Source organism: Balaenoptera ricei, chromosome 3, assembly GCF_028023285.1.
Source record: "Balaenoptera ricei isolate mBalRic1 chromosome 3, mBalRic1.hap2, whole genome shotgun sequence".
NCBI classification, from domain to species: domain Eukaryota; kingdom Metazoa; phylum Chordata; class Mammalia; order Artiodactyla; family Balaenopteridae; genus Balaenoptera; species Balaenoptera ricei.
In genome coordinates, this window is record NC_082641.1 from 63195872 (window position 1) to 63214188 (window position 18317).

The window sequence follows — 18317 nt, forward strand, 5'->3', positions numbered from 1 at the left end:
TTTTAAAATGTCTCAAAGTGGGGTTTTTTGACCAACATTTTAGGATTTAAATACCAGGCAAGAAATGAATAAGAAAAAAAATAACATATAAATAAAGGAGCATAGTTTTCAGGAAGTTGAGAGCTGTAGTCTCTTATTAGGGAGTCTTGGTTCCATGTTTATGTTAAATCTAACCACAAAGACAGGGCTATATGAAACCTCAACAAATTGATTTTAAATCAGTGGAAAGCTAAGTGATAAAATTTTGCAACTTTGTTCAGAGTTAAAACAAAGGGAGAGAGAATTTCCTGGCACCATGCCACAAAAACTTGATTCGACATTTTTTTTTAAAATAAATTTATTTATTTTTGGCCGCGTTGGGTCTTCATTGCTGTGTGTGGGCTTTCTCTAGTTGCTGCGAGTGGGGGCTACTCTTCGCGGCGGTGCGCAGGCTTCTCACTGTAATGGCTTCTCTTGTTGCGGATCATGGGCTCTAGGTGCACGGGCTTCAATAGTTGTGGCATGTGGGCTCAGTAGTTGTGGCGCATGAGCTTCGTTGCTCCACGGCACAAGGGATCTTCCTGGACCAGGTCTCGAACTCGTGTCCCCTGCATTGGCAGGGGAATTCTTAACCACTGTGCCACCAGGGAAGTCCAGGACTCACACATCTTGCTTTCTACTCCCAACTCAGCCACATAGAATTTGTATGGCTTTCTCACCTGTAAAATGAGCATGAAAATACTGACCTCATGTTTTTTATAAAGATTAGCAATACAGTGCACAAAACCTCTAGGCCAGGGAATTCCCTGGTAGTCCAGTGGTTAAGACTCTGAACTTCCACAACAGGGGCATGGGTTCGATCCCTGGTCAGGGAACTAAGATCCCACATGATCCGCGGTGTGGCCAAAACAAACAAACAAAAATCTCTAGGCCAGTGTCTGGTTCATAGTGGGCAATAAAATATTATGCATACCTGGGAATTCCCTGACAGCCAGTGGTTAGGACTCAGCGCTCTCACTGCCGGGGCCCCAGGTTCGATCCCTGGTTGGTGAACTAAGATCCTGCAAGCTGCATGGTGTGGCAAAAAAAAAAAAAAAAAAAAAAATGTATATCTGTTTATTTTTAATTATTTCAGCAGGATAAAAGAAGGCTGGAAAAAAGAGGAAGGATAGTGTTTGGAGAGTTTTTCATATAGCAGAGGAAATAGACTATTCTAAGCCTGTCTAGATGGCGGACAGAAGTTGTAAGAAAGCATATCTCTGCCCTTAGGAAAAAGTGTTTGTTTTGTGATTGAGCAGGCAAAGAGTGGAAAAGTTGCTTAATAAAATATTGAGCTCCTTATCACTGGCCACCTTTGATGACTGAGAAGTCACATAGTAAGGATGTTGTAAATTAGATTCATAGTGGTAGAAGATCCCTTCCAAATCCTGGGTTTTGTGATCTGGTATCACAGAGGTACCTCCTCTCCACCTATACCACATTTCAGAGGTTCAAAGCCCATAAAAGTGAAGAATTACTGGGTACTGAACTTTTACCCATAAAGCCCCTGCTTACCTCCCAAACTGGGGAGAAGAGGACCATTTACAGACCATGCCTACCAACTAGGAAGAGTTGGTGGAGTTAATCTAACCATTTGTTTCTTATGTTCAAAAACATTCAGAAGCGTGCCTCGAACTATTGTATTTAACTTTCTCTCTCCTCCTGGTCCATTCTTTCCTTCCGCTCACCACAGGCCAGGGGTCCCCTTCTACCTCTGAACCTTCTCCAACATTCTACTGTAAGTCAGGACACTTTCATCTTCCCCTAACTTTGCCACCTAATCACAGATACAACTTCTGACAGCCCATTTTCCTCTACAACTTCTAGTTAAAATCACCAAGAAGGTAGTTTCACATATTAAAATAGAATAAAAATGTTAAGAATCAGTTGAGAAATATGAAGACTTAAAGAGGATATGACTGCCATGTTTGTGGTGATGAAGTTTTGGAAACAAACAAGTATTCATCAAATTTCACATTATGAAATAAGTTATGTCTCATTGAGCCTGAAGTAGTTCATTTTATGTCTAAAAACTTCTCAGGACGGCTTTATGCAAAGACGGATGGATGACTGTGATGTAGACATCTTCTATATCTCTCCCCTTCCTGTAACCCCAGACCACTGGCCCCCCTTCTCCAGGAAGCTGACCTCTATGAACTGCCACCATGAACTCTCCTACCCTCTGGCTTCCTGTTGGGTTTGACCAATGCAGAGCACTGGCAAGAGATAAAGGAAGGGAAGAAAGCATGGCCTGGGTATTAATCTCCTGCCCCCCCTCATGTGGGGGTCACTAGAGGCTGGGTGCCTCCTCCCACCAAAGATCTCAACTCCTGTCAAGTGGTCCTCTCCACACAGCCCTCTCTCCATCTCCAGTTCTAGGAACCAATCACGCCTCTTGCCATTAGGGATGGCTCTGCTACTAGTGTCTATGTCTTGTGTTTCCCTACACCTGTCTTACACCTTTGTTCATCCTCCCTTCCTTAAACTCTTCTTGAATGATCCCAAGTTGAATATGTAATGTTTTTCATATCAGAACCTTAACTAATATAACAACCATCTCTCTTGCTGAGTATCATCAATATGGTACTCACCCAGTTTGAATCTTTTACCAGTGAGACACTGTGCTGAGTTGGATATATGATAGGGCATGGAAGAGAGTGCAAAAATAAGGGTGAGGCCTAATACATGTTTAGCACAAAGCTTGACATACTCCTGCTGGAATGTGGAAAAACTTGGCCTCTTGAGTTTATGAGTGAGCACATACAGAGCAATAAATTCATCCTCAAGGCTGAAGGGTAACCAGGGGAAAGCATATTTAGTACGGACACTTTTATGGACAAGGCTATACTGTAGCAGTGATTGATTGTAATCATCGCTGGCTTGCTTAGCATTCATTTAGCCTTTTAATTGTTTCAAACATATCACAAAAACTTGGAATATTTGAAATAGTGTCTTGAACTCAAAAATATCAAGAATCTCTGGGTTTAGTGTTTAAGCCTTGGATAATACTTATTGCATAAGGTCTTCATAGAAATTAGGATTAAAATGCAAATTTATTTGGAAGAAGTAACACTAAGGGATTAAATGCATAAGGTAATGTTTCTCAAGTTTAAGAATACATAGAATTACCTCAGAAGCTTGTTAAAAATATAGATGGCTGGCCCCTACCAAAGATAGTTTTTTTTCACTCAGATGTGACCTGAGAGTTGCATGTTCAATAAGCTCTCCAGAAAATTCTGATACATACCACATGTATTAGGTATCTATCGCTGCATAAGAGATTACCCAAATTTAGCAACTTGAAACTACACACGTTTATTATCTCACACATTTTCTGAGGGTCAGAAATTCTGGAGGGACCTAGCTCCATGTTACTGCTTCGGGGTCTCTCATGAGGGTGTAGTTAAACCGTTAGCAGAGGCTACAGTCATCTCAAGGCTCAACGAGGTTGGAGAATCTGACTTTCAAGTTCACTTACGTGGTTGTTGGCCAGAGCCTTCATTTCCCTGCCATGTGGGCCTCTCCATAGGGCTGCTTACAACCTGACCACATACTTCCCTCACAGTGCGTGACCAGAGATAGAGACAGCCCAGGATGGAATCCTCAGTCTTTAATAACTTAATTTTGGAAGAGACATATCATTACTTTTGCCATATTCTATGGGCCCCACAGACCAGTCCTCATAGAATGTCAGAGGGGACTAGACTAGGGTGTGAATACCAGGAAGTGAGGACCAATGGAAGCTATCTTGGAGGCTGGCTACCATACCACATTTTGGGTAATGCTGGCAAAAGTGACTAATATCATCTACAAGCTGCTTCTTTCTACAGATTTAGATAGAACAGATGATCCAGTAAGAAAATAAAACACAGATCCTGACCAACCCAGTGCTGGGTCAGCCCCTGTGAACCTAGACTCCAGGACCCACCGATCAGGCAGCTGAGCAGTATGCCCAGTGTCAACTGTCACACTTGATGCTAATGCCTGGTATCTTGTCTCCTGTTGGCCTGGTCCCTTTTTTGTCTCCCATTTTCCTGTCTTGAGTTTCTGGTCATGGAGTCTGACATTGCTGATCTGGACTTGCTGCCCTGACCTGCAGAACCTCTCTCACTTCTCACTCCGCACCCAGAACTGATCTCTCTGGATCTGACCTCTGTCCTGCCTGCCTTAGGCACCTGCATGGAGACTTCCTCCTGGTCTAGCTGAAGCATCTCTCACCTCACACCATCTGGCCTGGCCTAACACAATCTGTCTTGATGTAGAATATATCTATTGCTTCCCTCAGCTTCCCTTTTGGTGCAAAACTGAATGCAGTCTCTACCATTAAATACATTCCATTTATATAAAAGGGTATTTTGTTGTCTATGTACTGTCTGTATATTTTAAAATATTTTCTGTCCTACATTTTTTATTACTCTATTCATTCACTTGTTCATTTGTTCTTTCATTCAATCACTCAGTGATTCCAACTGATATTCTTTGTCTACTACATGCACATTTTCCCCTGCTTGAAGCCTCCCATCCCTGTTCACACATGCTGTTCCTCGCCATCCAGAGTGGAGTCTATTTCCTCTCTCCTTGAATCTGGCTGGCCTGTGACTTGCTCTCACGAATAGAATGTGGCAAAAGTGCACCCTGCTGGCCAAAGGCCTGGGCCTTAAGAAATCTGACAACCTCAGCTTTTGCTCTCTTGAGGGCCCCAAGCCACTATGTAAAAAATTTCAACCTCCCCATTGGAGAAAAAATGAGGCAGCTGAGGCACCAAACATGTGAGTCAAGCATCATAGATCCTCAAGCCCCAGTTACACCTTCCCAGCCAACACCACTTGGAGCAGATACCAGCAGTCTCCACCCAGGCCTGCCCACACTGCAGAATCGGAACAAAGGAATGGTTTTATTGCTTTAAGCCACTAGTTTTTAGGGTAGTTTGCAGTGCAGCAGTAGATAACATACATTAACAAACATGAAACTTCGAAATAAACAAATACGAAAAGTAAACTAACACGAAAAGTATACCAGGGGCAGAAAAGGCAACTTCTGAACTTATGACCTACTCTCAGGACTGAATGGTATTGCATTTGATTTTTTTTTTTTTAAAGTTAATGGTTTCAGTAAAGCAGAAGACTCAGAGTCCAGTTTATAGGGAATTAAGGAGAAAACAATTAGTGAAAAAGTAAAAACATGCAGGTATGGAGAAATCATTCCAGAAATTAGAGCAACACAGTGGTTTTCACCCTGCCTGTATTTTAAAATCACCTGGGGAACTTTTTTTTTTCTCTTGTTTCTTTTTCTTTGGCTGCTTTGGGTCTTCGTTGCTGCGCGCGGGCTTTCTCTAGTTGGGGCGAGCGGGGGCTACTCTTCGTTGCAGTGCGCGGGTTTCTCATTGTGGTGGCTTCTCTTGTTGTGGAGCACGGGCTCTAGGCACGCAGGCTTCAGTAGCTGTGGCTCGTGGTCTCTAGAGCGCAGGCTCAGTAGTTGTGGCTCACGGGCTCTACAGCGCAGGCTCAGCAGTTGTGGCGCACGGGCCTAGTTGCTCCATGGCATCTCCGTGGGATCCTCCCAGACCAGGGCTCGAACTCGTGTCCCCTGCATTGGCAGGCAGATTCTTAACCACTGCAGCACCAGGGAAGCCCCACCTGGGGAACTTTTTTTAAATTTTATTTATTTATTTATGGCTGTGTTAGGTCTTCGTTTCTGTGTGAGGGCTTTCTCTAGTTGTGGCAAGCGGGGACCACTCTTCATCGCGGTGCGCGGGCCTCTCATTATCGCGGCCTCTCTTGTTGCGGAGCGCAGGCTCAGTAATTGTGGCTCATGGGCCCAGTTGCTCTGCGGCATGTTGGATCTTCCCAGACCAGGGCACGAACCCGTGTCCCCTGCATTGGCAGGCAGATTCTCAACCACTACGCCACCAGGGAAGCCCCCTGGGGAACTTTTGAAAGTGAAGATTCCTGGGTCCCATGCTTTAAGATCCTGATTTCAATAATTCGGGGTGGGTTCAAGGATATTGTTCTGAGATGGTGCTGAGGTTTGGAACAGATTGTAAAGAATAAAAATAAACTTGTAGTTGAAAGATCCAACATGGCAAATAAAGATTTTTGGGAGATTGGATTATGTTGGAAGTTTCAGGAAAAATAGCTGGTGAAGAGAGTAGAGCTGTAGATTTGAAGAGAAAGGGAATAACTGAAAGAATTGCAAAGAGAGAAAAGGCCCAAGCACACAGGATGTCTTGATTGGATGGGTTTCTAAAGAACTTCCAAATGTTGCCTGAAGTCTCAAGAATGAAACATTGCATGCATATAGAATCATGTGAAAGAGTGTAAGTCAAATCGGAACATGGAATCTTTTAAGAGTGCGGGTTTAGAGGGTACTTTCACTTACTTGATTTTATTTTTCCACAGTGAGAGTATTACTTTTAATAATTAGACACACACACGCACAAAAAAGAAAAAGATTAAAAAAGCAGCTGAGAGAACTTTTCATTAAGCACCTTTTAACAATCATTCTGTACCTATTAAATTTTTTAAAGTATGTTCAAATGTGTAAACCCAACGTTTTTAGATCTAAGATGAATTGATATAATACTGGAATATGAACTTAGAATCACAAAACTATTCATACCTTTTGGCCTAATTCCACTTTAGGATTATACCTCAAGGAAATGACCAGAAAGAAAAGAAGTAGCTTGCACAAAGATGGTCATAGAAATGCTATTTATAATACTGGAAAGTTGGAAAAATCTCAAAACTTCAACAATAGTGGTAAGGCTAAGTAAACCGCAGTGCATTATCAAGATGGAAACTATGGAACACTGACTAGTGTGTGGGCCAAGTGGATACACAGAAATGTTAACTGATGCTAAATAAAAAGACAACACCAAAATCCCTTTGTAGGGATCAGAAAATAACATGGAGGGTGCAAATAGTTATAACTTAATATCCTTTCTCCATAAAATTGTTTAAAATCTGGATTTCTTAATGAGGGAGAGGCATAACCTAAGACTTGCCTACCTTGCTTCTTCTCTTAACTTCCAGTGCCTGAGTACACCAGTGATTTTGTCCCACTGCAGCAATGGAGTTTAACACCCACAAAAATAACTGGACACGTAAGTACTGGGGCACTTGTTTTTAATCAGGGACACTAAGTCAGTGTTTTGAAAAAATGGGTGCAGCAAAGGATATACCAGAAAAAAATGGCAATTGGAGATTTATAGAAGACACTCTTTTCCTTTCCTTTTCAATGCCAACCAAGTGATGGCATATACTGATGTGGTTATTTTCATTATAACCAGAGGGAAAGACCAATCAAAATGGAATGTTTAAGTTTTTAAAAAATATGAACTATCTCAAGCATACCAAGAAGCACAGAGAGTCATACAATAAATAGCCATGTAGTCAACACTGAGATTGAGCCAATGTGAATATCTGGAAATCTTCTTTGTATCCTTCCCCAGTCCTATTCATCTCCTTATCTTCTCAAAGGTAAAACTATTTGGATATTATTGGTGTGTGTCCTGCCCTTGCATTTTAAAATACTTTTACCACATGAGTATAGATCTATAAATAATATAGAATGTCATTTTGCTTATTTAAAAATTGAAATGGGGGACTTCCTTGGTGGTCCAGTGGTTAAAACTTTGCCTTCCAATGCAGGGGGTACAGGTTCGATCCCTGGTCGGGGAACTGAGATCCCACATGCCTCATGGCCAAAAAACCAAAACATAAAACAGAAGCAATATGGTAACAAATTCAATAAAGACTTTAAAAATGGTACACATCAAAAAAAAAAAATTTAAAGAAAAAATAAATTGAAATGGCAAAAATATATAAAAAAGAAGAAAAAAACAACTAAAAAAAGAAAAAGAGAAAAACAAAAAAAAAATTTAAAAATAAAAAAAAATTGAAAAGGCATCATCATGTATATACCCAGCTGCAAATTCTTTTCTTCATTTAGCATTGCTTTTGCAATATATCTATGTTAATGTGTGTAAGGGTAATTAATTTTGCTTTAATGACTGCATGGTAGTTTTAAAAATTATTAATTTTATAATGAAGTTGTTTTAACACAGAAAAAATAAATATAATAAACTTTCATGTACTCGAGACCACATTTCATCATATAATAGCATTGTGCTATAATGCCATGTTAGTTCAGGTCTTTTTTAAAGAAACCAAACTTCCAGATACAATTGTAGCCTCTGAGCCCCTTTTCCTGATCCTAGTTCCCACCCTCCGTTCCTAGACACTATGACGAATTTATGATCCTGATGAATATTTTATTATTTTTCCTATATATTCATGATCCATAAACAAAATATAGTTGGGTTTTGAATGCTTTTAAATTTTATAGAAATGACAGGCATGCTTTTTTCTGCACATGCTTTTTTCATGTAACATCATGTTTCTGAGCTTTAACCATGCTGACAGACGGTGACTCTAGTTCTTGACAGATGTGGTGTTAATTATTCATTGTCATTGCTGTATGTTTTTTCATCATGTAGCTATTCTACATATATTTATTGATTATTGTATGATGAAGATTTAGGTTGTTTCTAGGGTTTTTTTGTTTTGTTTTCTGGTTTTTTTTCTGGTTTTTTACTCTTATAAATACTACTACTAGGAACCTTGTGGAAGAGACATGGAGAGGCTCAGCCCAGATCCTCTTCCAAGGAATGGCTCGTTGCCTCACCTGCTGAGAGAGTTGCCAGTGTACAATCTTCATTCAGTCTTCACCTTTAGGGAATCACTTCAGCTTCATCCAGGGTTATATACCCTTCCAGGGACAACCCACATCCAACAACTGGGTGAATGCATAAACACCTGGCCCACTGTGGGAGCACCTCAGCTACAATGATCTCCATGGACTCAGGGGTATCAGGCCCCCACCACAGCTTGAGACCTCCTTCTCCTTACTCCTGCTCCCTCCTCTTTCTTTCCTCAGGTCTTGATCCCAAGGGCGTGTCCTAGTAAACAACCTGCATGTTAAACACTGCCAACGTTAACAGATTAAAGAAGAAAAATACGATTATCCCAATGCATGCCACAAGCTACTCTGTGGGAGAGAGTCCCCATGGAGGAGCACAGAAGCCCAGACATGTGAGGGAAGCAGCCATATTGGACACCCAGCCTGCTCAAGCCTCAAGAGAGAACCATCCAGCTAAGACCAATCAACCTGCAGTAACATGAGCGATAATAATAAATTGTTTTAAATTGTTAAGTTTGGGGGTGGTTTATTACAGAGTAATATATAAGGAGATCATAGCAATAGAAGACAACTTCCTTAACATGATAATGTATAGCTACCGAAAGCTAGGACAAATATTCTAAGAATGATAAATCTTTAGTTTCATTCCCATGAACATCCAAAAGATTAATAAACACCGGAACTGTTTCCAATAGATATTGTTTCAGAGGCTTTAGCTATAAGACATATGGTGGGCAGAATAATGCCCCACCCCCCAAAGATATCCACATGATAATCTTCAAAACTGTGACTATGTGAGGTTACCTGGCAAAGGGGAATTAAGGTTGCAGATGGAATTAAGGTTGCTCATCAGCAGACATAAAAATTATCCTGACCATGTCTCTCCTCCTACGACAATCACTTTGATTATCTTTTGCTAGAAAAACTTAAAAATAGCAGAATCTAAGCTTTGAACTGAACTCTTACATTATTATTAATATTTTTCTGTGTTTAAGTTTCAAATAACTTATTTTTTAAAGTAAGTCCAAAGTGTCCTGATTTATACATCTCAATTAAAAAAAATCACAGTGAAAAAAAAATTATCCTGGATTATCCCTGTGGTCCGATATAATCACAAAGGTCCTTAAAAATGGAAGAGGGAGGTAGAAGTCAAGAGTCAAAGGAGATGTGACAAGAGAAGCAGGATCTGTCTCTGAGAAGAAATGTCATGTGCTGTGGGAAGAATTTGGCCCACTATTGCTGGCTTACAAGATGGAGGGAGAGGCTAGACACCTGTGAATGTGGGCAGCTCCTAGAAGCTGGAAAGGGCTAGGAAATGGATTCTGCCCTGGAGCCTCTAGAAGAAACGCAGCCCCACAGACAACTTGACTTTAGCCCAGTGAGACTCGCTTCAGACTTCTGACCTCTAGAACCTTAAGATAATAAATTTGAGTTGTTTTAAGTCATTAAGTTGGTGGTAATTTGTTGAAGCAGCCATAGAAAACTAATACAAACCATATATATATAAAAGAAGGGATATAAGGATAGGAAAGTAAGTATGTATTTGGGAGAGGTATGTTGTTCTCTCTCTCAAACGTTTTTTGGAAATGGCAGTTATTGTTTCAGGTTCTAGACTTTATTATGTAAAACTCACCCAGGTTATCTGCATCAAGTGACATGAATACAGGACTGGGTCTACGCAATGAGGAAGAACTCAAACCCTATTTAGTACTTAGCTTTGAATTTACCTTAGATCCTGAAAAATCATTTCAAACAAGATAATGAAGCCATACCTTGAAGATCTTCCTCAAGAGAGCCTGGAAATCTATTTCTGTTTCTAATTTCTAAAAAATTATTTGTGATGATCCACTCAAACTGAAGCCAATTACTAGAATGTGAGCACCACATTGTACTCTATTTGTGCCCTCGATGTGTCATGAATCAATGAATGAATAGTACCAAGGTTTTGTAAAGCACAGATGGTGTTGTGGCACCCATGAGAACGTGCATCTCAAATCTCCAAGTGTAATCCTGACAGCCCGGGTTGCTGCATTACGAATCCACCACATTTCCTCCAGGCTGCTCCCAGCCACTGACTGAGGAGATGGGGAGTATAGCAGGCCTGTTGCTGTGAGACACGAAACTCCTCTGACAGGTAACTTTGGCTTAAGGATTCCCCATTGACCTACAGAAAACACTCTAAACTGCATTGCACTCCAAGATGCTTTCTATTGAAACTTCCTTTCTTCCCCACTCCTTCACCACCACCAGTTCTCCCCTTTGCTCTGGCTCCCTCCCCATTTTTCCCTTAGAGGTGTTTCCCTCCAAATTCTCTTACACATCTAATCCCATCATTCTATCTGCTTATTGGAGGATCTTAATACTGTGGTTAAGGGTATGGGCTTCAAAGGATTCCCTAGATGGGACATTGAGAACAAAAGAGAAACAATTCAGTAGGTGCTCAAAGATTTAGGACATAAAGATATAGGATTAGGATTTAGTTCAAGGACGTGAGTGATGACAACTTAAATCTGGTTCTGAAGGGACTGATAACATACATTATTATGTAAATATACACAATGGAATTCCTTTTCTTTTCTGGTTTTCACTTTTTATTGTACTTACATTTAAATTACCATTAAATACTAAGCATAAGTATATGCTCATCTTATGCCCAGATTTTTGAAATTACAGATGGATGCCTTAAAAGATATTAGACATTGTAGAGTATATTAAACAACTGCAGAATAAGGGTGTCTCTATACTCTGACACATTTGGTGGTGCAACTCCATAGGGGCAGGAAGATAAATATGAGACTTCAGGCTGCAATTGGAGGAAAAATCTGTTCAGGACTGAGTGAGGAGCTTCTTGCACAATGGAATTCTTTTAAAAACAGTATCAAAGATGTATACTTATTAAAATTTTCAGGAGACATTATTACGTGAAAAAGATAGTTTACAAAGTAGTATTTATAGTGGGATCTCGCTTTTGTAAATAAGTATAGAAAAAAGTATAAAAATATCCATATCAAGGTTTTAAAAGTGGTATCTCTAGGTAGTATTTAAAGTTTCTTGTTTTGGTTTATCTGCAGTTTTAAATTTGTCTTCAATGAACATGGGTTGCTTTTGTAATAATACCTAAGAAAGTTTTTTTAAGGTTGAAAGAAATATTGAAGTCCTTAATGAAGCATGCTACTCTTAGGTACTGTCAAACATTGAAAGCAGATTTGTATCAGATGTAAATTTTGTTCACCTTCTCAGCTCCCCTCAATTGCTTTTCTTTCTTTTTGCCACTGAGAGGCCCTGGCAAAAGGTGAGAGTCCTCTTTCTAAAATTTTCACTGGTGGTGAGTTGGGACAACGTACCAGTGGACATGTACCAGTGGCTGGTGCGAAGATTTAGGCGTTTGAAATGTAAGGGTAACGATAATATATAAGGATAATGGAAGTGGAGGGTTGTTATGAGATTGGGCTGTCATCCTAAGACTGATAATGCAAAAGCTGTGGGTAACTAACATTGTTCATAGACTTGAAGGTCACTCTCTCAGGACAAGAGGATTTAACATCCAAGCTAAGACCCTAGTGGATGTTGAAAACTTGCCATGAGGGTGACTCCTAGAAACCTGGAAAAAGCAATGAGCCTCCCAGAGCCTGAACTGAAATGCTTGAATTGCCATGGTGTACAAAAGAGGAAGGGAATAAAAGACTCAGGGAAGTGGGAATGCTGGAATGGGTATGTTACGTGAGGCCAGAACAAATATGTTTCCCAGGAAGGTCCCAAGAATATGCCATTCACCAAGGGTGTTTGTTAGAAATGTGTTGGTGAGAGGGGCCCCAGCATCCCCGTGAAGTTCATTGTGGCTCTCCTTTGTAGGCCAGGGTTAAAGGCAGAAGTGGTCACAGAATTTGGCTCATTGATAGCAATGGGGATGAGAAGGCCCTGGAGCAACAGAGGCCATTGATAGCACTTCACCATCAGAGGTCAGAGGGTCACAATGTCCACAGTTATGGGATGCTTAATAAACCACAGCATCCCGAGGGGCAAAATAGCCGAGCAACCAATAGACACTGCTTAATATACATAGTCAAAATAGAGCCAGAATGGATGAGTGGGAGGTTGAGGGAAGTACTCAAAGTAGTCTCTTGCCTAGTTTTCAGTTTTCAGACCTGGTACCATTGACTGAAGAGATGACTGGGTCCCAGTGCAAAGAACTCTGCAATACATAATGATTTCCCCAGTGCTTCCCCAAAGGGATCTAGGCTGTGTACTTGAGTGACTGTTCACTGGGGAAAGGGAAATTCTCAGGCATTTCAAGGACTACTGAGGACAGGGTCTAAGTTGACAACCAGAGACTTCATCGTGGGCTCTGTGGACCAGGTAATAAATGGAGTCTTGACCAAAGTCTGGGTCCACCAGGTATGTGAAGTCACCTGGTACTCATTTCCCTGGTCCCCAAATACATATTGGGATTGACATATGTGGCAGATGGAGTCACCCATACACTGAGTCTGTTGATGAGAGCTATCATAGCAGGGAAGTTCAAGTGGAAGCATCTGAAACTGCCTATCTCCCACCAAGATAGTGAATCAAAAGCACTATAACCCTGGAGAGGGATAGCAGAGATTAATGCCCCTCTTAAAGATGTAGGCATGGTTGTCCCTAGAATAGCTGTGTTTAATATGCTGGTCTGGTCCTTGCAGAATCCAGATGGATTCTAAAGACTATTACTAGCTCAACCAAGAAATAGTCCTGATCACAGCTGCCCAGCCAGATGTAGTTTCTTTGCTACAGCAGATAATATGGTCTCTGGTACTCAATATGCAGCCATTGATTTGGCAAATGTGTACTTTTCTATCCTAGTCAGGAAAGAAGATCAGAAACACTTTGCTCCAGGGCCATGTTAACTCTCCCACCATCTGCCATAATTTAGCCTGAAGACATCTGGACCACCTGGACATTTCACAGGATATCATATTGATACATTACACTGATGACATCATGGTGATCTGGCAGGATGAGTAAGAGGGTGCTGGCATGTTGGAGACATATGCACTCCAGAGGGAGGGAGACAAACTCTACAAAAATTCAGGCACTTGCCAACTCTGTAAAGTTTCTGCACATCCTATGGTCAGGTGTATGTCAGGACATTCCCTTCAAAGTAAAGGACAGATTGGTGCATGATGCAGCCACTACCACAATGACTGTTAAGCCTCCTTGGGCTTTGGATGCAACACATTCCACACCTAGGAAAACTGCTCCAGCTCATATATCAGGCAATGTGGAAGGTGCCAGCTTTGAGTAGGGCTCAAAGTAGAGAATGGCTCTGCAGCAGGTCCTCATTGCAGAACAAGCAACCCTGCCGCTTAGAACAAAAATCCCAGCATACCCTATGGTATTCGAGATGGCAGTAGTAGTAAAAGATATGGTGTGAAGTTTTCAGCAAGTCCCAGTGGGAGAATCACAACCCAGTCTCCTGGGGTTATGGAATAAGGTCAAAATGTAGATTTCTGTAGCTTTACTTATTCCCAGGGAGTATTTATACACTCAAGAGATCTTGCTTGACAATCAGATATAGCCCTAAATAAAGAATTGTAAAGTACTACAGTAACCTGCCATGGGAGTTTCAGTTTGTTTGTTTTTTTTATTTCTAGGATAACAGTTACTAAGATAGAGGAGAATAGAGGAGACCAGAAACAGTGAAACAACTTTTTTGACAAAACACAGTTGCCAGAGTATTGGGGGAAAATACTTAACACCTGTGTGACCACAAACAATTTTTCTCTAGCACTATTGTGATAAGACGTAATGTTGTGGATAAATATTGCAATTTTAATATACATGTAAATAAAAATACTTCCCATAAACATATTCTTTTGGCATTCATTCTTAGTATTTATACTTATCTATAATGTATTATAAGAAGAGAGCTACAATTATCTCATCACTTTTTATCAGAAAAACTGTTAGTAGTAACTTTTCCACAGAAAAGAAGAAATTTTTCTATAACGTGCTATTGTTTGCTTAGCTGGTGATACAGATCTGCAATGGCTTTTCTCTCTTTCTTCCTGCCTTTCAAAAGGTGTTATTTCTGATTTGCATTTGAGAGTTGCCACAAGTTCAGTTACAAGCTTTGAAAATTTATGGTTCACATAAAGAACTGTAAAAAGGTTTAAAAACCAGTCCTTTTCCCTTTTTGCTCATCCTGCCCTGCCCAAAGTGCCCCCATTTTTTTTTTTTTTGGTCAGAGCAGATCTACAGGTCTAAAATGTCCAGCTGAGTGACAGGACTAAAGCTTTTGGCTGTTTATTCAGATGTTAGGACAATACTGAAGGAAGTATGGCTAACAATGCCAGGTTAATCCAAACGGTCTCGCATATATTTTAGAAATATGGATAAAAGTAACAAATAATTCCCATTGTACTTTACTGTGAATGCAGAATACCTGCAATATGAATTGGATACTAGCAGGAAAAAATAATGCCAATAATATAAACTAGATTATAAGATCCACTAGGCAATTTTAAGAATTTTCATCATAGTTCAGTATGAACAGAATTCTTCAGATTTACATGATTTTTTTTTTTTTGGTATGTGCATTCTGGTAACTCATAATTGAATACTATTTCAAAAGACTCAAGTCAGTGACCTCACAACGAGGTTCACAGAACAGCACACAATGATGAATCCTGAAGCAATAAAACACTGATGAACCGAGATGTAAACATTCATACTATTGGGACATGACTGAATTTTCATTTAATTTTATTTTGTTTTGGAGTTCTACTGGGTTGTCTTCAGACACCTTCCTTTCATATCTTAAACTGTATCGCAAGGGTACTAGGAGAGAACCCAATAGTCTAGAGGATCCCAATAAAGCTTAGCACATAGTTCACATAACGTTACGGACTACTTCTTTCTGAATATAGGAGTTACCCCTCCGGGCGAATGGAGGAAAATTTACACCTGAGGGTACCTTTGAATGACTGGAGTTCAAAAATTCTCAGCTCCTCCACCTTCGTTCCTCTTTTCCTGGGTTCGGAGGCCACCTGCCCCGCAGAGTACACCTGCCCCTCTCCCTGCATGCGGGTCACTGGCTCCAGACCGCCGGAGACGGAGGCTGAGTCGGAGGAAGAGAAGACTCAGGCGCGCGGCCGCGAGCGGGCGGGGGCGGGAGCGGGAGACGCAGAGGGGCGGGGCCGACGCGCGCGAGCGGGGTGTGCGCGCCTCCGCCGCCGCGTCACCAGCGTGCGGCACGTGCCCGTGTTTACGTCCCTCGTGGAGCCGCGACGTCAGCAGCCGAATGGCAACATTGTGGCGATACTGAGGCGCAGAGTTTAGGAGACGCGTCCCTCCGTCACGCCGGCTCCAGTGGGTCGGGAAGAAGAGGAGGAGGGGCGGGGAGATCGGTCCGGGCGAGTGGCGGAGGCTCACAAGCCCCCGGTCCCGACCACCTACCCGCCTGCCCGGCGCCAGGCAACCCGCGCCTCACCTCCGGAGCGCCGCAGACGCAGCACCGCGGCCTCGCTCGGGGGGCGGCCCGGGCGGGCGCGAGGCGCTGCCGCAGCGCAGGGCTTGTAAACAGATCCGGCCGCACGTGACCATGTGAACTACCTGCTCCTGCGACGCGTATTGTCTTTCCCGCGAGCCGCACCACAAAGGAGCGCGGCGGGTGCGAGTGCGAAGAGACGGGCGAGCGAGCGGGGAGAGCCGGCCGGCGCGCTAAGATGGCTGAAGGCTCCCGGCGAGGGTGAGCTGGGGGCGCGGTGCAGTCAGCCGGTGAGTCCTCGGGCGGGCAGGGCCGGCGGCGCCTTCCCCGCGGCCTGGCGCCGGAGCCACCATGTCGTTCGCGCTCGAGGAGACGCTCGAGTCGGACTGGGTGGCCGTGCGGCCCCATGTGTTCGACGAGCGCGAGAAGCACAAGTTCGTCTTCATCGTAGCCTGGAACGAGATTGAGGGCAAGTTTGCCATAACCTGCCACAACCGGACGGCCCAGAGGCAGAGGAGCGGCACCCGGGAGCAGGCGGGGGCGCGAGGGGGCGCTGAGCCTGGCGCACCCGCGTCCGACGGGACCCGGGGGCCGGGCAGCCCGGCGGGCAAGGGTCGCCCCGAGGCCACTGCCTCAGCGACTCTGGGCAGGAGCCCCGGGTCCCGGAGGCGCCTGGCCTGGGCGGAGGGAGGCTCTCCGCGGAGCGCGTGCAGCCTTCGGGGGGACCCACTGCTGCGGAGGTCGGCCGGCAAAGGGGCGGAGAGCCCTCTTCGGAGCCCAGTGCGGGCCAACTCCAGCCCGGTCCGGAGGACATCTGGAGGCAGGGATGTGGCGGGGGCCGCCGCTGCGGCAGCCCCGCCGGCGCCGAAGGAGGCCCCGGTGTCGTCGGTGCGGGTAGTGAGCGCCTGCGGGACGGTCACCGAGGAGATCGAGGTGCTGGAAATGGTGAGGGAGGACGAGGCGGACCCGGCGGCGCTGGCGCTCTCGGACGCTGAGCAGCCGCAGCCCGCCGCCGAGCTGGAGTCCCCGGCCGAGGAGTGCAGCTGGGCCGGGCTCTTTTCCTTCCAGGATCTGCGCGCGGTGCACCAGCAGCTGTGCTCCGTGAACTCGCAGCTGGAGCCGTGCCTGCCTGTGTTCCCCGAGGAGCCCTCGGGCATGTGGACGGTGCTGTTCGGGGGCGCCCCGGAGATGACCGAGCAGGAGATCGACACGCTGTGTTACCAGCTACAGGTTTACCTGGGTCACGGCCTGGACACCTGTGGCTGGAAGATCCTCTCCCAGGTACTCTTCACCGAGACCGATGACCCGGAGGAGTATTACGAAAGCCTTAGCGAGCTGCGGCAGAAGGGCTACGAAGAAGTGCTTCAGCGGGCCAGGAAGCGCATCCAGGAGGTAAGAACGTAGTCTGGGCTCCACTCATCGCTTTTGGTCCCTCCTCACTGCCGGAGGCTGGAGCCTCGGTCTAGGCTGTGCGCATTTGGGGCGCTTGTGTTTCTAGTTAGACAAGGGAAAAGAATGGTTCCTGACCTATCTCCCTCTTTATTCCTTTCAGTAGTGGGGAAAACCGTGGCTTTCCTTATTTGCCCTCTGAAGGAACTTTGATAAGTCTTTAGATTTCCGCCTCCCACTTAACACATAGATTCTATAAAGTGCTCTGTTTGCTACTAAGTACTGGTAATAAGATTAAAGCCATTTAGCAGAAAGCTGTCCCATAAATATAAGCTAAATGAGCGTTTCTCTTTGTCCCTGAAGTTGTTTCCAGCAATAATTACCCAGATTATTAACCTTACTTTCCTGGCGTCATGTTCATTTATTCAAAGTGGTTTGTCTTATGGAACAAAAACTGTCAGTTTTTTGTCTCCATATGTCATTCGGCAACTTAGGCAAATTTAAAAATCATTGTCCTCCAGATGAGTGGCCTGTCCAAATGAAAAACCCCCTACTGACAATTGGATGCAAATGGACTTTGAAAGGTTTTATACACACTCTAGGAATATAGCCAGTCTTTAAAGAGGGCTCATGTTTCACTCTTGTTTTAGGCAGAAAAAAGGCCCTGGGCAGGAATGTTTATTATGCTTTTGGACTTGAGGAGTAAAAGTAGTGCAAACACTTTTTCAAACGAATCTTTAAAATA

The 18317-nt window shown here is 43.5% G+C and overlaps 1 protein-coding gene and 1 long non-coding RNA gene across 3 annotated transcripts in view; one reads left to right on the forward strand and one right to left on the reverse strand.

Annotated features, from left to right (window-relative positions):
- Positions 1-319: 319 nt before the first annotated feature.
- Positions 320-16322, reverse strand: LOC132362335 (uncharacterized). Its single transcript, XR_009502336.1, has 3 exons — positions 15671-16322; positions 953-1047; positions 320-698 (listed from the first exon to the last, which is right to left on the reverse strand). It is a non-coding gene; the product is annotated as an uncharacterized LOC132362335 (long non-coding RNA).
- JMY (junction mediating and regulatory protein, p53 cofactor) overlaps positions 15938-18317 on the forward strand; it is a 72212-nt gene continuing 69832 nt past the window's right edge. Inside the window, exon 1 of one of the 2 annotated variants that reach the window (XM_059916628.1) lies at positions 15938-17575. In XM_059916628.1, coding sequence (XP_059772611.1) covers positions 16535-17575 — 1041 coding nt within the window. In that variant the 5' untranslated portion in view covers positions 15938-16534. The remainder of the gene's footprint in view (positions 17576-18317) is intronic. The other variant, XM_059916629.1, reaches the window with a different exon arrangement.